The sequence below is a fragment of the Brachionichthys hirsutus genome, chromosome 1 (assembly GCF_040956055.1).
Source record: "Brachionichthys hirsutus isolate HB-005 chromosome 1, CSIRO-AGI_Bhir_v1, whole genome shotgun sequence".
Classification (NCBI taxonomy): domain Eukaryota; kingdom Metazoa; phylum Chordata; class Actinopteri; order Lophiiformes; family Brachionichthyidae; genus Brachionichthys; species Brachionichthys hirsutus.
The window spans coordinates 3,160,484-3,172,915 of NC_090897.1; the positions used below are offsets into that span (position 1 = coordinate 3,160,484).

The 12,432-nt window shown below is 40.4% G+C and overlaps 1 protein-coding gene across 1 annotated transcript in view; it reads left to right on the forward strand.

Annotated features, from left to right (window-relative positions):
- Positions 1-12,432, forward strand: part of gpc6a (glypican 6a) — an 87,461-nt gene that overhangs the window by 61,130 nt on the left and 13,899 nt on the right. The window contains exons 5-7 of the mRNA XM_068756195.1: positions 5,822-5,952; positions 7,604-7,747; positions 9,110-9,139. Of these exons, the coding sequence (XP_068612296.1) occupies positions 5,822-5,952; positions 7,604-7,747; positions 9,110-9,139 (305 nt within the window). The remainder of the gene's footprint in view (positions 1-5,821; positions 5,953-7,603; positions 7,748-9,109; positions 9,140-12,432) is intronic.

The following is a 12,432-nucleotide window of genomic DNA, read 5'->3' on the forward strand; positions in this document are numbered from 1 at the left end:
TAGACTCGCGTTCAGGTAAAAATAAAAGAGATGTACCCTTCAATCAACAATCGCCAGTACAGTATTGCTAAATGCATACATGCTCTGTGGTTTTATGTAATGCTCTTTATCAAGTATGACATTTACCAGACACACACGCACACGGGCAGTCGCGCTGACTGAGCACCAAGCAGGCTGGTCTCAGTAGACATGACAGGAACAAACACGCTAGCTTGTGGGTTTCTGCCTGTCAAAGAGCCGAAGGCTCCGTGACTCGCGTAGCCTGCAGCAGTGGAAGTGATCTCCACACACATCTGGAGCAGAACCAACATTCAGCTCCTTTTTTTTCTAAATGCAACGAGCCGGTCAGACTCTGCACGCGTACAACCGAGTGGCATTTTGCTATCCTCATTTTTGTTTTCGCATTGTGTCATTACATCTTCAAAGTACTTCAATACTGTACTTGAAGAAATCGGGTCCTGTCATCTTGTGGCTGCTGCAGTAGAGAAATGTGTTAATGCAAAAATATAAAAGAATCATGTCATTAAAATGATAATGCTGATAATAATCAGGCCTATTTCCTCATGCAATTATTGAGCAGTGATTCAGCTGCAAGTTGAACTAAAGACAGTCTGGAGATTCTTTAGAGATGGGAGGATACGTCGGCAAGGCCAGTTACCAAGGCCGCTGTCATCTATTGCAGCTGCAAACTGTAAAAAGCATCCTGAAATCTGTTCATGATGGGAGTACAATGTTAGAGTAACAACTGTAAGTCGGTCGTCTCTTCGCCGTTAAAGTGACTTCTGCAACGGCGAGAAACTCTAATTGCATCCGTTGATTATCGTGTCTCGTCCTATGAACCTTCTGTTTCGCTGTGGCGTTTAATATTCCAGGCTAAACATCAGGTGGTGAAACATTTCTATATCACATCTTAGTTTAGCAATTTAAATATAGAAAACCTGTAAGAAGGGTTTACAAAAAGTGATCTAAGACATAAGCTGTTCTAATTAAACACTTGTCAGTGTAAGTGCCATTTCCATCACGGTGAGAAACCATCTATGGAGCAATTTGCTCTCAGATGCATGCAGGTTGTCATCAGGTTCTATTATTGGATCGAAAATGCTCATGCAGACGTTTTCTCCCATTTGCATGCTCAGATGGTTAAAATTATTCTTACCATTTTCAGCAGTTTAGCGCAATGCTGGGCAGATTTGCAGCTGTGGCGCAAGTTAGCAATCGTCATTAATTTCCTACTTGTAGTACTAATGCAAGCACTCAGTTTGAGGGAAATCAAATTAAAGATGTGACCCAATTTGATATATTTATGACACCTTTGCTTTGGAAAAGGCTCATATGTGTCACTGGAGCCCCCAGTTCATATAACTGGGACAGCAATAGGCATTTAAATTCTACATACAAGGTCACTAGATGAATTTGGGCATATTGACTGCACCATTTCTGCAATCTGAATTTGCACACCAGTGTGGCTTCAGAGCAGTCATGCAGAGTGCAGTAACAACTTCGCTCCAGTTTGCCAAATGCAGTGTGAAATAGTCTGAGATTTTCCATCCCTAAAATCTATAAGTGACCACATAGCTATAAGGCAAATGACCTGGATGAGAGCCCATTATTAGCTCCCACAGAAAAAATTAATGGCTATGAGATTGACATAAGTAACACCCTGTGGAGGTTTTTCTTATTCCGTCCTACAGAATGATTTTCCGACAATGTTATATGGAAATCAGAAATGTGTCCGTATCGATGTGTGTCTGTAAAATTATAAATGACAGAAAGGGAGGGTGCAAACAACACTCTCTTCATGTCAGTGTTATTCTCCTCAATATTTTAAACTATGCAATTTATCTTCAGTTTGCAGGAAAAGCAGACCGCACATAAATAATTTATAGTTACCTGCTCGGCATGGATCTAGTAGTCGCTGACATAAATTGATCGTGGAGTGGTTGTATTTGACGCTTCAATATTCACTCACTATATTAAAGTTTTATTACTTATGCAGTGACCAAAATTTAAAAAGGTTTGATCTGAGCTCAGAAGCATGTGGGAGAAATAACATGAGATCATAGAAGTTGTTCATTTGTCACTGATTCACGCACGAATGTTCCTTAAGGGGCGACTTCACGCATGAGTTTCTCCAAATCCGTTTGGATGACTGAAACAAAAAATTCAATTAGAGAACAAATTAGTTTTTTAAAAAAAGGGTTGCATTCTGCAGCCAACTCTCAAATTCTCGATGGATGAATGTTGGATTTTCTTTTGTTAATATAAGTTAATTATATTATTGTGCAATAATCTGTTGAGAAAGATGAGACAAATCGATCAATATTAATACCTGATTAAAGGGCAAGCAGTGAATTATTTGTGAACTCATTATTAAAGTCCACAATATCAGTTAACAGCAATCCTGTAATGGTCGATATGTGCTATATCTACATTAAATAAAGGATAACATGATGTATCTCTTCAGGGACACTCTACTGACGCAAATAATATATGATTTCATGCAAATCCTTAATTTCTAAGAATGTTTTAAAAGCTTCGCTGATTATTCAAATCTGGCACCCGGCAGACAAATAAAAACATGTTTCCCTCTTGAGTCACAGCTGTGAATACTCACCAGTGCAATTTAAGGCAGCACTTTCCTTTATTTTCTACAAACCTGAAAGCAACCTACCCAAAATAAAAAAGTAAAATTGAATCCCTTTTGATCTGAACATGAACTACGTCTAACCAATCAGAAAGTCACAGTCTGCACAAAAGAATGAGTGTCTGACACGCTGCCAGTTTCTGCCTACTCTCTCTCTCTCTGAATGCCACTGAGGCTTTTTAGCATGAGAGCAATACTCTAAACATGGGCAGCCGAACACTTCACAGGACTCAAGCTGGTCCTGTGCAGCGACCTGCACTCGAATGGAAATCCAACTAAGCATCGGCCCTAAGTTGAGACTTCACAGAAAATTAACAGGTGTGCAGACAGAAGAGGCGAGCACGTTTGTAGGAGGCAGAACAGGACGACATATGCACATTTTTAATTGTCTCTTTAGCAAGAGGTGTAAAACGCAATGTGTGATAAACTGTGGTTGGTATTAGGGTATTGCTGAGTCAACCAAGACTCCGTTAGTCGACAGGTTGGCACGCTGGTTGGAGTTTGGGAAGGTTTGATCAAAAGTATTGCCCTACGCGGGGAAAGAAATCCCATAGATCCATCCATCATGTGTAAATAATATTGGCCGCTAGCTGAGGTGCATCCCTGACGAGTCGAGAGTTCATCGCAGGGCCAACACATGAGATAAACGACCGTTCGTGCCAAAGTCACCAAATGTTTTTGCACAGGAGTATAAGAGGTGAGCTAGCATGTTAGCGTTTACAAAGAAGAAGCTCGGATGAAACAGAAGTCAGGCTGCTTTAGACTCCGCCTTCACAGCTGACAAAGTTAATCCAAATTCTCGTTACTGCCAAGACTCATCGAGTGATGACGATCCGAGGGTCAGTCCGGTAGGCGGACCTCTTTTAATATCCTATCAGCAGACAAAAAAGTACCTGCATTTATTTTTAACACTGCATTTGCTTATTTATTTATTTATGGCTGTACAATGCGACCTTACTGAGATCGATCTCCAGGTGATTACAGTTTGATTTGGCGTTAATTGCCGGCTCTCGGTTGAGAAGTGATGTTTGGGGCTCTTTTTATTCGTCCCTCTTAAGCGTTCCGAGTGTGCCGTCCTCTGGAATCAGTCATCCTCTAAATCACTCCTCTCAGTCAAGTGTATGGGCTTAATATCCTGGCCTGTCGATGGCCACTGAGAGGAGGCAGACTTTATGTTCCTTAGGTCTCATGACAGGCGCTTGGAAATGCCAGCCCGAAGGCAGGAGCTCCAACTCGTTTTGCACAGACTGGCGGAGACAGTCCTGAATTGTATTGGCTCTCCTCAGTGCTGACCTTTTACACTGTAATTGTGAGAGCTATACCTGGCTTATCCCAATGATCTTATTTGTCAATTTTACAAGCCTTCTAATCTGTCCCGCCTGAATAAATTAAAGTCTCCACACCAGGCGAGGAAATGCATTAGAACTCCTCGTTCTCTGCAACAGTCGACAAAAGGTTTGCACTTTTCAGAATGCAATGGTTTAAGTGTCTCAAACATTCTCATCGCTCAAGTAGGTTAATTTGAGACAAAGTATGATGAAGGCAAAAGGCTGTAATTATACGTGTGTGTAATTTTCTTTCATTGATTCCATTAACAGGCTATTTCTGTGCCATTCTTTCAAACCGATATTTTATTTTGAGTTGATCGGTCCTGCTGTTATCATGAATACCCAGCGGTAAATCAAAGCCACAGTTTCTACTCCTCCTCGATCTTTGTTTCTAAAACACTGCAGTTTTATGTACTGTATTTTTAAAATAAAATGATAAATTATAAAGATTTCTATCCTCTGTAGGACACAACTGTCTTTAGGATCATGAGATATAAAGGTTCCTTTTGAAAGAAAAGTCCCATGGTTCAGTCTGTTCATGTCATTGACTGCTAGATGGTAGCTTTAACCAAACATTAAATGCAGCTGCTAAAACAAAAACCATTCTAGATTTAGCATTGTCACTGTGCGGCGTTAGCTTATATGTGCTTGGTGGGTGCCCCTCTCTCAGCCCATTGCCCAGCTATCAGTGTTTGCTCCTGGAGGACAGTGATCACTCTGAGGTCTTTCTATGATCATCATGATTTAATGATTTTCACCACCATTCTACAACTGCTATGGACCTGGGGGATGAAGAACTGCATTTCTGCTGCCCTTTTGCAGGGAGCAGCCCCCTGCAGGGGTAAATTGGCATTTCATGATTGGTAAACCCTCCTGCAAATGTCAATGAACAGTGATGGAAGGCTTCTCAGTGTGATCTGCCCTCTCCTCTTAACCAGTGTTAACCCCTCAAACAAGAACAGACTTTTAATTATGTTTTTTTTTTTTTGAGAGACAAGACAGTTTCATGAAAATATGAAACTCTTTTTTTTTTTTTTACCGCTGGCGTCAAACAGTCCGGAACAATCAATGCTACCTTCTTTCTGCATATTAATGAAAACGAAAAGTGACAGCTTGTGGAGTAATAAATTGATTCACGCCGAGGTTCATCAAGAATGAGGTCGCGGCCCCTGCAAATATCATGTTCATCTTGTTTGCTTTTTTTTTTTTGACTGAATTGAATTTGTCTTCAGGCCTGACTAAACATGCAACACAAATTCTACATACCTGTTTCCATCCCTCTCTTTATTGTCCAAACTGGTGCTTTTGGTGTTTAATGCAATTTGTGTTTGACAGGAAGCATAGATTTAAGTGTTTAAGATGAACATGCTCGGTAATACAACTGTTGGACATAATGTGCATATTGGGATTGGGTTGTGTATGTATTTTATATACTGGACCCCAGGAGACAATCAATCACTCAGAGACGGAGTTACGTTACGAAGACCCCGTCACTAAATGTTTTTGTTGTTAAACGAAACCCCTGTCGACCGACGCTTCCGGGGTATACCCCGCCTCTCGGCCATAGAAAAGTTGGGATACGCTTGTCATTAAACCAGTGAGGATCATCTGTATAAATAAGACTCTCTCCTTTCTCTGATTTGTGAGATAAGCATGTATTTGTTTTATATATAAGCTACATGCGTTGCTCTGCATCCTCTGAGCTGGATGCATGAGAGAGACATTAATGGTTTGGCCTTGAGTGTGCTCCTCATTATGCCCACAAATGAACGCATGCATAGCAACAGAAGCAATGACATCTGTGTGTTTGGCCTTTCTTCGCTGACTTGAGTCTTCTGCGTTGTGACAGATGCTATGCTACTGGTGGCAGACAGGTTGGAGGGGCCCTTCAACATCGAAGCCGTTATAGAGCCAGTCGACATCAAGATCTCCGAGGCCATCATGACCATGCAGGATAACAGCATGCAGGTGTCAGCCAAGGTATTTCATTCTGAAACAGCTTCATTTTAGCAGCGCTCCAGGAGAAAAACATGCTAGATATCATTAGTTCAATTGCTGCCTTAGTGTCTTAATTATCTGTTGCACATTTATGGATATTTATGTTTGCATGACACAAACTGATTACAATGACATAATAACTTATATAAGCCATCCTCAGGCTGTTTATTTCTAATGGTTGTAATTTTTATCCATCTTTATGTCATGATGTGGGTGAAAATGCTGTATATTAAAATATAAATACAGTTTATGTATAGTACACAGACCTATCTCCTAAAAATACTAACAGAAGCTGACACACAAAACAAGTTTCCAGAATGCTCACTGTTAATATTTTTAATTTGTGTGCCTGAAATATTCACTCCTGACAATATTGCAAAAGGAGAACTGGTCTTGGTGTTTCCACCAAAAATAGAACGGGCAAATCTAATATCAAGTAGAATAAATTAAGTTTAAAAAGAAGTAGGACATCTAGGGTATTATTTGCACATGAAGTGTGTATTTTTTTGTTTGATTTTCTCTGGTCTATTTCTATACCAGAAATGCCAAAGTTCATTTTGAAGTTGATGTCACATTCCTTTTCCAAATTCTCCCATTGTCTTTGCACTTGACTCCCCATCCTTTGCACGTTTGGCCTTGGCTGACAGATTGATCCGAGATTACAATCTTTCCCCACATTCCCATTTTAACCGTACTGTAGTCCTCGTTTAATAACCGGACTTTGCAGAATATAGCAGGCCATATTGTGCAGAACTTTCATTCCAGCTGCACAGGCATGTGATGTACAGCGTGTTGGAATTGTAATCATGGTGAAGAATTGCTAAATATTAGAGATAAGACAGCTTCTTTTCTTGATAGCCAGGTAGCGGGGCAGAGTGCTCCATCACATAGTGAGGCAGGGGGGGCAGACAGCCAAGAGAGGAATGTTAATGAGCCGTGCTTTTGGAGGTGTGTCATCTCGATCCCAAAAGCCTGAGAGGCAAGGCTATCTGAAAACAATCAAATCTCGCAATGTGGTTTGATGAACTACGAGACTGAAGGCTCAAGTAATGATGGATTATTTTGCAAATGATAAAAATTTCAGTTTGCACATCAAGAGCACGGTGTTCTCAATCATTTTCGAGTCAATACGGAGTCTAATAATTAATATTTAATACAACAAGCTTCACAATAAAGGGATTTAACCTACATATCCTGTCAAAGGAATGATGTTTTCTTGTTGGATTTTGACGATCCATTCTAAAAACTTCTTTCAAGGAACATATTTTTCTCCTTCTACACACTTCCTATAAAAAAAAAAGGTATGTCTGCCAGACAGCATTGGTTCCAGTCTGCCTCCATGTGGGTTTATATCTCAAATCACAGACCTGTAAGAGTGTTGTGAGCAAATGGACTCAGGCTTTTCAAGGTAAGTTGTCAGCAGAGGAGACAAACTAGAGCTTTCATGGAACAAAATGAATGTCTAGTGCAGGTTTAATGCAGCTTCACACTGCTAATAACCTGGTTTATATCTGTTCAGATTTGAAATGAGAAGATCACATCTTATATCAATGAAGGAATGGCCTCTCTTTATCCTTTTTCAGTATCCCCTTCTGCCCGTCCTCCTCTCTGGTAATTGTGTCTTTTGTTTTAGGTTTTTCAGGGGTGCGGCCAACCAAAGCCGTCAGGAATAGGCCGGTCTGTCCGAGGAATCTCAGATGTGTTCAGCACCCGTTTTAGACCCTACACCCCTAAAGAGAGGCCGACCACGGCAGCTGGAACAAGCCTAGACAGACTGGTATGTACCGACAAAAGGCAAATAAGGCTAAGGGAAAACGAGTGGAAAATATCTAAATGAATGAAAGGAGATGGTGTAACTGTAATTACAATTTTAAAAAAAGACATGCATATCTAAAATACTATTAATATCTTTTGCCTGATGCAACCGAAGAATTAGTTTAGACTAGAGAGTGAAAGGAAACAAAAAATGGGGTTTATATTTCATTCATTTATTCTGTTTTTAATCCACTCAGCTTTATGTGTGTGGAGAATTTGAAAAATATTACTATAGTGGAGGTCTTAAGCTTTTACCAAGCTTCAAATTCAAAGGCCAAAATATATTAAAAAAAAGTGAGGCCAAAGATACCAAGAAAATAACATAAATCCGTGTTTGTAATTGCACTGTTGAAATAGTTCTTAATAGAGGTTGCAGCCGTGTCATTTATTTTTCCCTGATAACCTTCTTGGACATATTGTTCCAGGAAACGAGCAGAAACCATTAGGGCTGATAAGAAAATGTACCTAATGACGAACATACCAGGAATGGATGCGCTGCATGTGGAATTGTCCTTAGGAGGCTGAAAACAGGTTCAACATCCATCCAATGATGATAAATCCTAGGACATTAATTAAGGCTGTAAAAAGATGTATTGCATCACCTTAAATCACTGAAATAAAAGGTGTTGGAGGTTGACTCTGTCATGCTCCAGTATATAATTACACAGAAGATCTTAAGATGACAAGTTATTATATGGATATTATAGGTCCCACAACTCTTCTTTATTATGTCCAGCAGCGTTTTGTTATTCCCATGCAGGTAAAAAAAAGAAGGAGAACTTCTAATTAAAGCGACCCTCAGTGGTATACGTATACGTCCTAATTAGAAAGGATTTCTCCCCTTTTACCGAGGAGCTTATTCACTACAAGACATTGAAATCTGACATGTTCATCAGTGAAACAAGCTGAGAGTAGGACGTCTTGCTTACTTGACATGCACTATATCTGTGGAAGATGCTTAACCGTCATGTTTAATCTACCTGTCGGATCAATAGGTCGCTTCAGGTTAAACCTTTATGTAATGCTGCAGTTTATATGCAGATCCAGATTATTTGAATTGATCAGATAGATCAGATGGCAATAGAACTTAACATGATTCTGCAGAGTGGAATTAATGTAAAACTGTCTGACGTGCATGACGGTGCAAGATGAGGCCAGTGTACAGAATATTTCAGCGGTGCGATTTATCATTTACATATTTACCTCCTGAGCTAATACTGTAGATACTCTACTTTTGTTTCTATGCTCTCTCTCTCTCTCTCTCTTTCTATTTATCCGATGCTCAATTCCATGTCTTTCTTCTTCATTTCTCTGCTGCTCCCAGAGGGTAGTGTGGAGGACAATGCAACACAGTGTAAGCCTTTCAATCCTCTTTTTACAAGTTGTGTGTCTGTTGGTGTTTTAATCAACCTGCCCAATAGAGCTCAATTTCTTTGGACTATTCAAAGTTCATATTGACTGCTTTTTTTTTACATGGTTCTTAATTTACTTGCTTGAATTTACCCCCCCTCCTCTGTAACTGAACTAAGCTGCAGAGGTCGATATTTCAACCTGTCTCTCTCCGTTTCTCTTCTGCATCTAGACTGGCGCTCAGCTTCGTCCTGTTGTTGCCTCACAGGGGGGGGGGGTTTCGAGTTCCAATCACCTCCTGATTGAATTTAGCTTTCCCCACCATTAAGTCACAAAGGCTCATATTGACTACAGGCTCAAATGCTTGATTGGCATATGTTCTGGGTGTTTTCTTGGCCATTACACAATGCATGCTGCAATAAGTTTGTGCACCAGCTGTTGCCTTGACCTACAGAGCATTGACGCTGTGCTGTGAGATTTGAATGCTGTACATGGGGTTTAACTGTGATGTCATCTTGACCATGTCTAGAAATACTATTATGATAGGTCAGTTACACTATCTTCTGTCTCCCAACACCTGTTCCAATGGGGTTGCATCAATGGTTATTGATCATCAATGAGTGGAAGGTGCGGCACTGAGTCTAAAGCGTAGCCCTTGTCTGTTAAAGTAGATAATCCTCCTTTAACGGGAACGGCGAACGCATGCATTTGTTAGTGCACCAATATTCCATCTAAAGTCATCAGAGTTTGAGCAAATGATGAGGCTCGTGTGCATCAAATAACACGGCACACTTTCCGTGTCATCCATTCAATTCAGCAAGCAATTAGGTTCTGACTTGCTAAAGCAGCAGCAGCTAATTACGCATTCAGTTCTTGGAATCATTCTGCGAGCGAACAAAAGGTTACAACGAGCCGCTCGATGACGGGAGAGAGATCTGAGAGTCAAACTGAAAACATTGAATGCAAGGTTAAGGAAATTTGACGATGAATGTGGTTGAGAATGTGAGGTGTGTGGATGAGTGATGCTCGGAGACATCATTGCTCGTGTTTGCTTTTAAATCTGTTTTTAGCTGGTGTGAGTCCGGTTCTGTTTTTGGGTGATTTGTGCTAACGTATCTCGAACATTGCAGTTCGTCATCTTCCTCTCAAGCCTAATACTGTGCGCATACATCCTGTCTAATCCGCTTCATCTTCCAGCTCACTGCTGAAGAAGCAGTGTCTTTGGTGGGTTTTCTTATTTAGAGTCCTGCAGATTAACTTTCCCCCCTTTTTTTTACATGTGAACAAAATGAACTTTTAATACAAACAGCATGCCATGAATTTAATACGTTCCACCAAACAGGACATTCACATGAAGGATGCCAACAGTCGGCAGTAATCCCCTGTTTTACATGGATTATGTACTGCACTGTTGCACTGTTACATTTCCCTGATTTTAGTGGCAATATATAAACAAATTCTGCGACCTGAATCTTAGTTTCCTGCATAGCAAATAAACAATTATTAATGTGTAACACCGTCAGAAGAAGATGATTCACACAGCAAATGACGATCAACGTAATATCATTTACATCAAAGTACTGCAAATGCAGTTTGGTATTAAACATCAAATGATCGAAACAGTTTTTTCACTTTTATAACAAGAATCTCTGCTCGAAATATCATTTTCATATGTAAGAAACCCAATTTATGCCTGTGCATCAGAATCCTTTTCTGTTGACATCAAGTTCCCCATGCAGTCTAGAGTACCGGGAGCGCATCCTGTCACTGTTTTCCATATTCCACATTTATATTCTGAAGTCTGTCTTCTACAGAGCAGAGACCCCCGTCACCGAGAAAGGGTCCCCGTCTTATGCAGCGAAGCATCCTCTTTCTTGTATTGTTGATTTTGCACCTTTATTAACTGTTCAATAGTGCCGTTTAAAAGCATTATTTTATCTTCTGTATCATCCACCTTCTTCACACTTACATTTCAACACAAATGATCAATGCCAAGCCCCTTTTATAAATGTGTTGAGACGCACCTGATCAATGGGCTGTCATGGCAACAGCTGAGAGGGAGAAAAATGAAAAAGGGACTTTTTCTGACAGAAATTAAATGCATATTTAAATCTCGTTATGAAGCTGGTCTTACTCACGGCTCACAGTCGCGGCGTGGAGTGTAATGAGGTTCTGTGGCGGTGAGCAGGTGGTGAAGATGCCTTGAGAGGTAAGGTAAAGTGTGTGTGTGTGTGACAGTCAGCACGCTGTTTCTGCCTGACAGCTCAGTTCATTGTTCACTGGGGTTATTTACACACAAATATGACAACTCATTATTATTATTATTATTATTATTATTATTATGCGGCATTTTTGATCTTTCATAGACTCATTTTATGTAATGTTTTGTTTGACTTGGTTTAATCTGAGAACTCCTAGAGGAAAAAAAATCACAACCTTCTGCAGAACCTCCATCCATTGGAGACAATGACAAACAGACTTTTGAGTCTACAGAAACGAGTTTTAAACTGGGCAGCATGGTGGTGCAGTGAGTAGTGCTGTTGCTGCCCGATTACGGATAAAAGCAATTGAGAAGATGAATGAGTGTGTATCGGTTTATTCGGTGCACACTCAGTCTACGATGGCCAGTTTGTACCGTTCGGCCCGAATGTAAAGACCCAAGTGCAGACAATGAGCAGAGTCACTAGGTTGCAGATCAAACCCTCTCTGAAAACAGGTAGCTGTAACAAAAAGAGTTAAGACGAGCTCAGTGTCCAAACGTCGGCCATATTGGTCCAAGACAATCAGGAGAACAAACCAAAAAGACTCTAGATGGAGACGATATTCAAGAAGCAACCCAAGTTGGAAAAAGCAGAATAAACACAAGGAAATCACAAGGTGAACTCGGTGGGAAAACACACGGAGCGATGGCAGACGGAATAAACGTCTGACGAACCGCCAGTTAACGAGGGGAAGCACACGAAATGCACGGGGAGATGAGACAATGAGAAAGAACTGGTACGGGGAGGAGACAATCACAGACAGGTGGATATAATCAGACAGTCACTCACTGGAGGGAGAAATGTTAGACAGGGAGCAACGAGGAACAAACAGAAGGAGAAGGAACTGAATGCAGAAATCTAAAACCGACCAAACAGAAGACGGCAGAAGCATAAATTAAAAACACGCAGAGAAAACTACCAAAATGCAACCGTTAAAATAAAACGGGAAATTACACAAACATTACGTGATGGATTTTCTTAAAATGATCAATTTCTTTTCCACTTTACAACTGGAAGATAATCCTGAATGGATCAT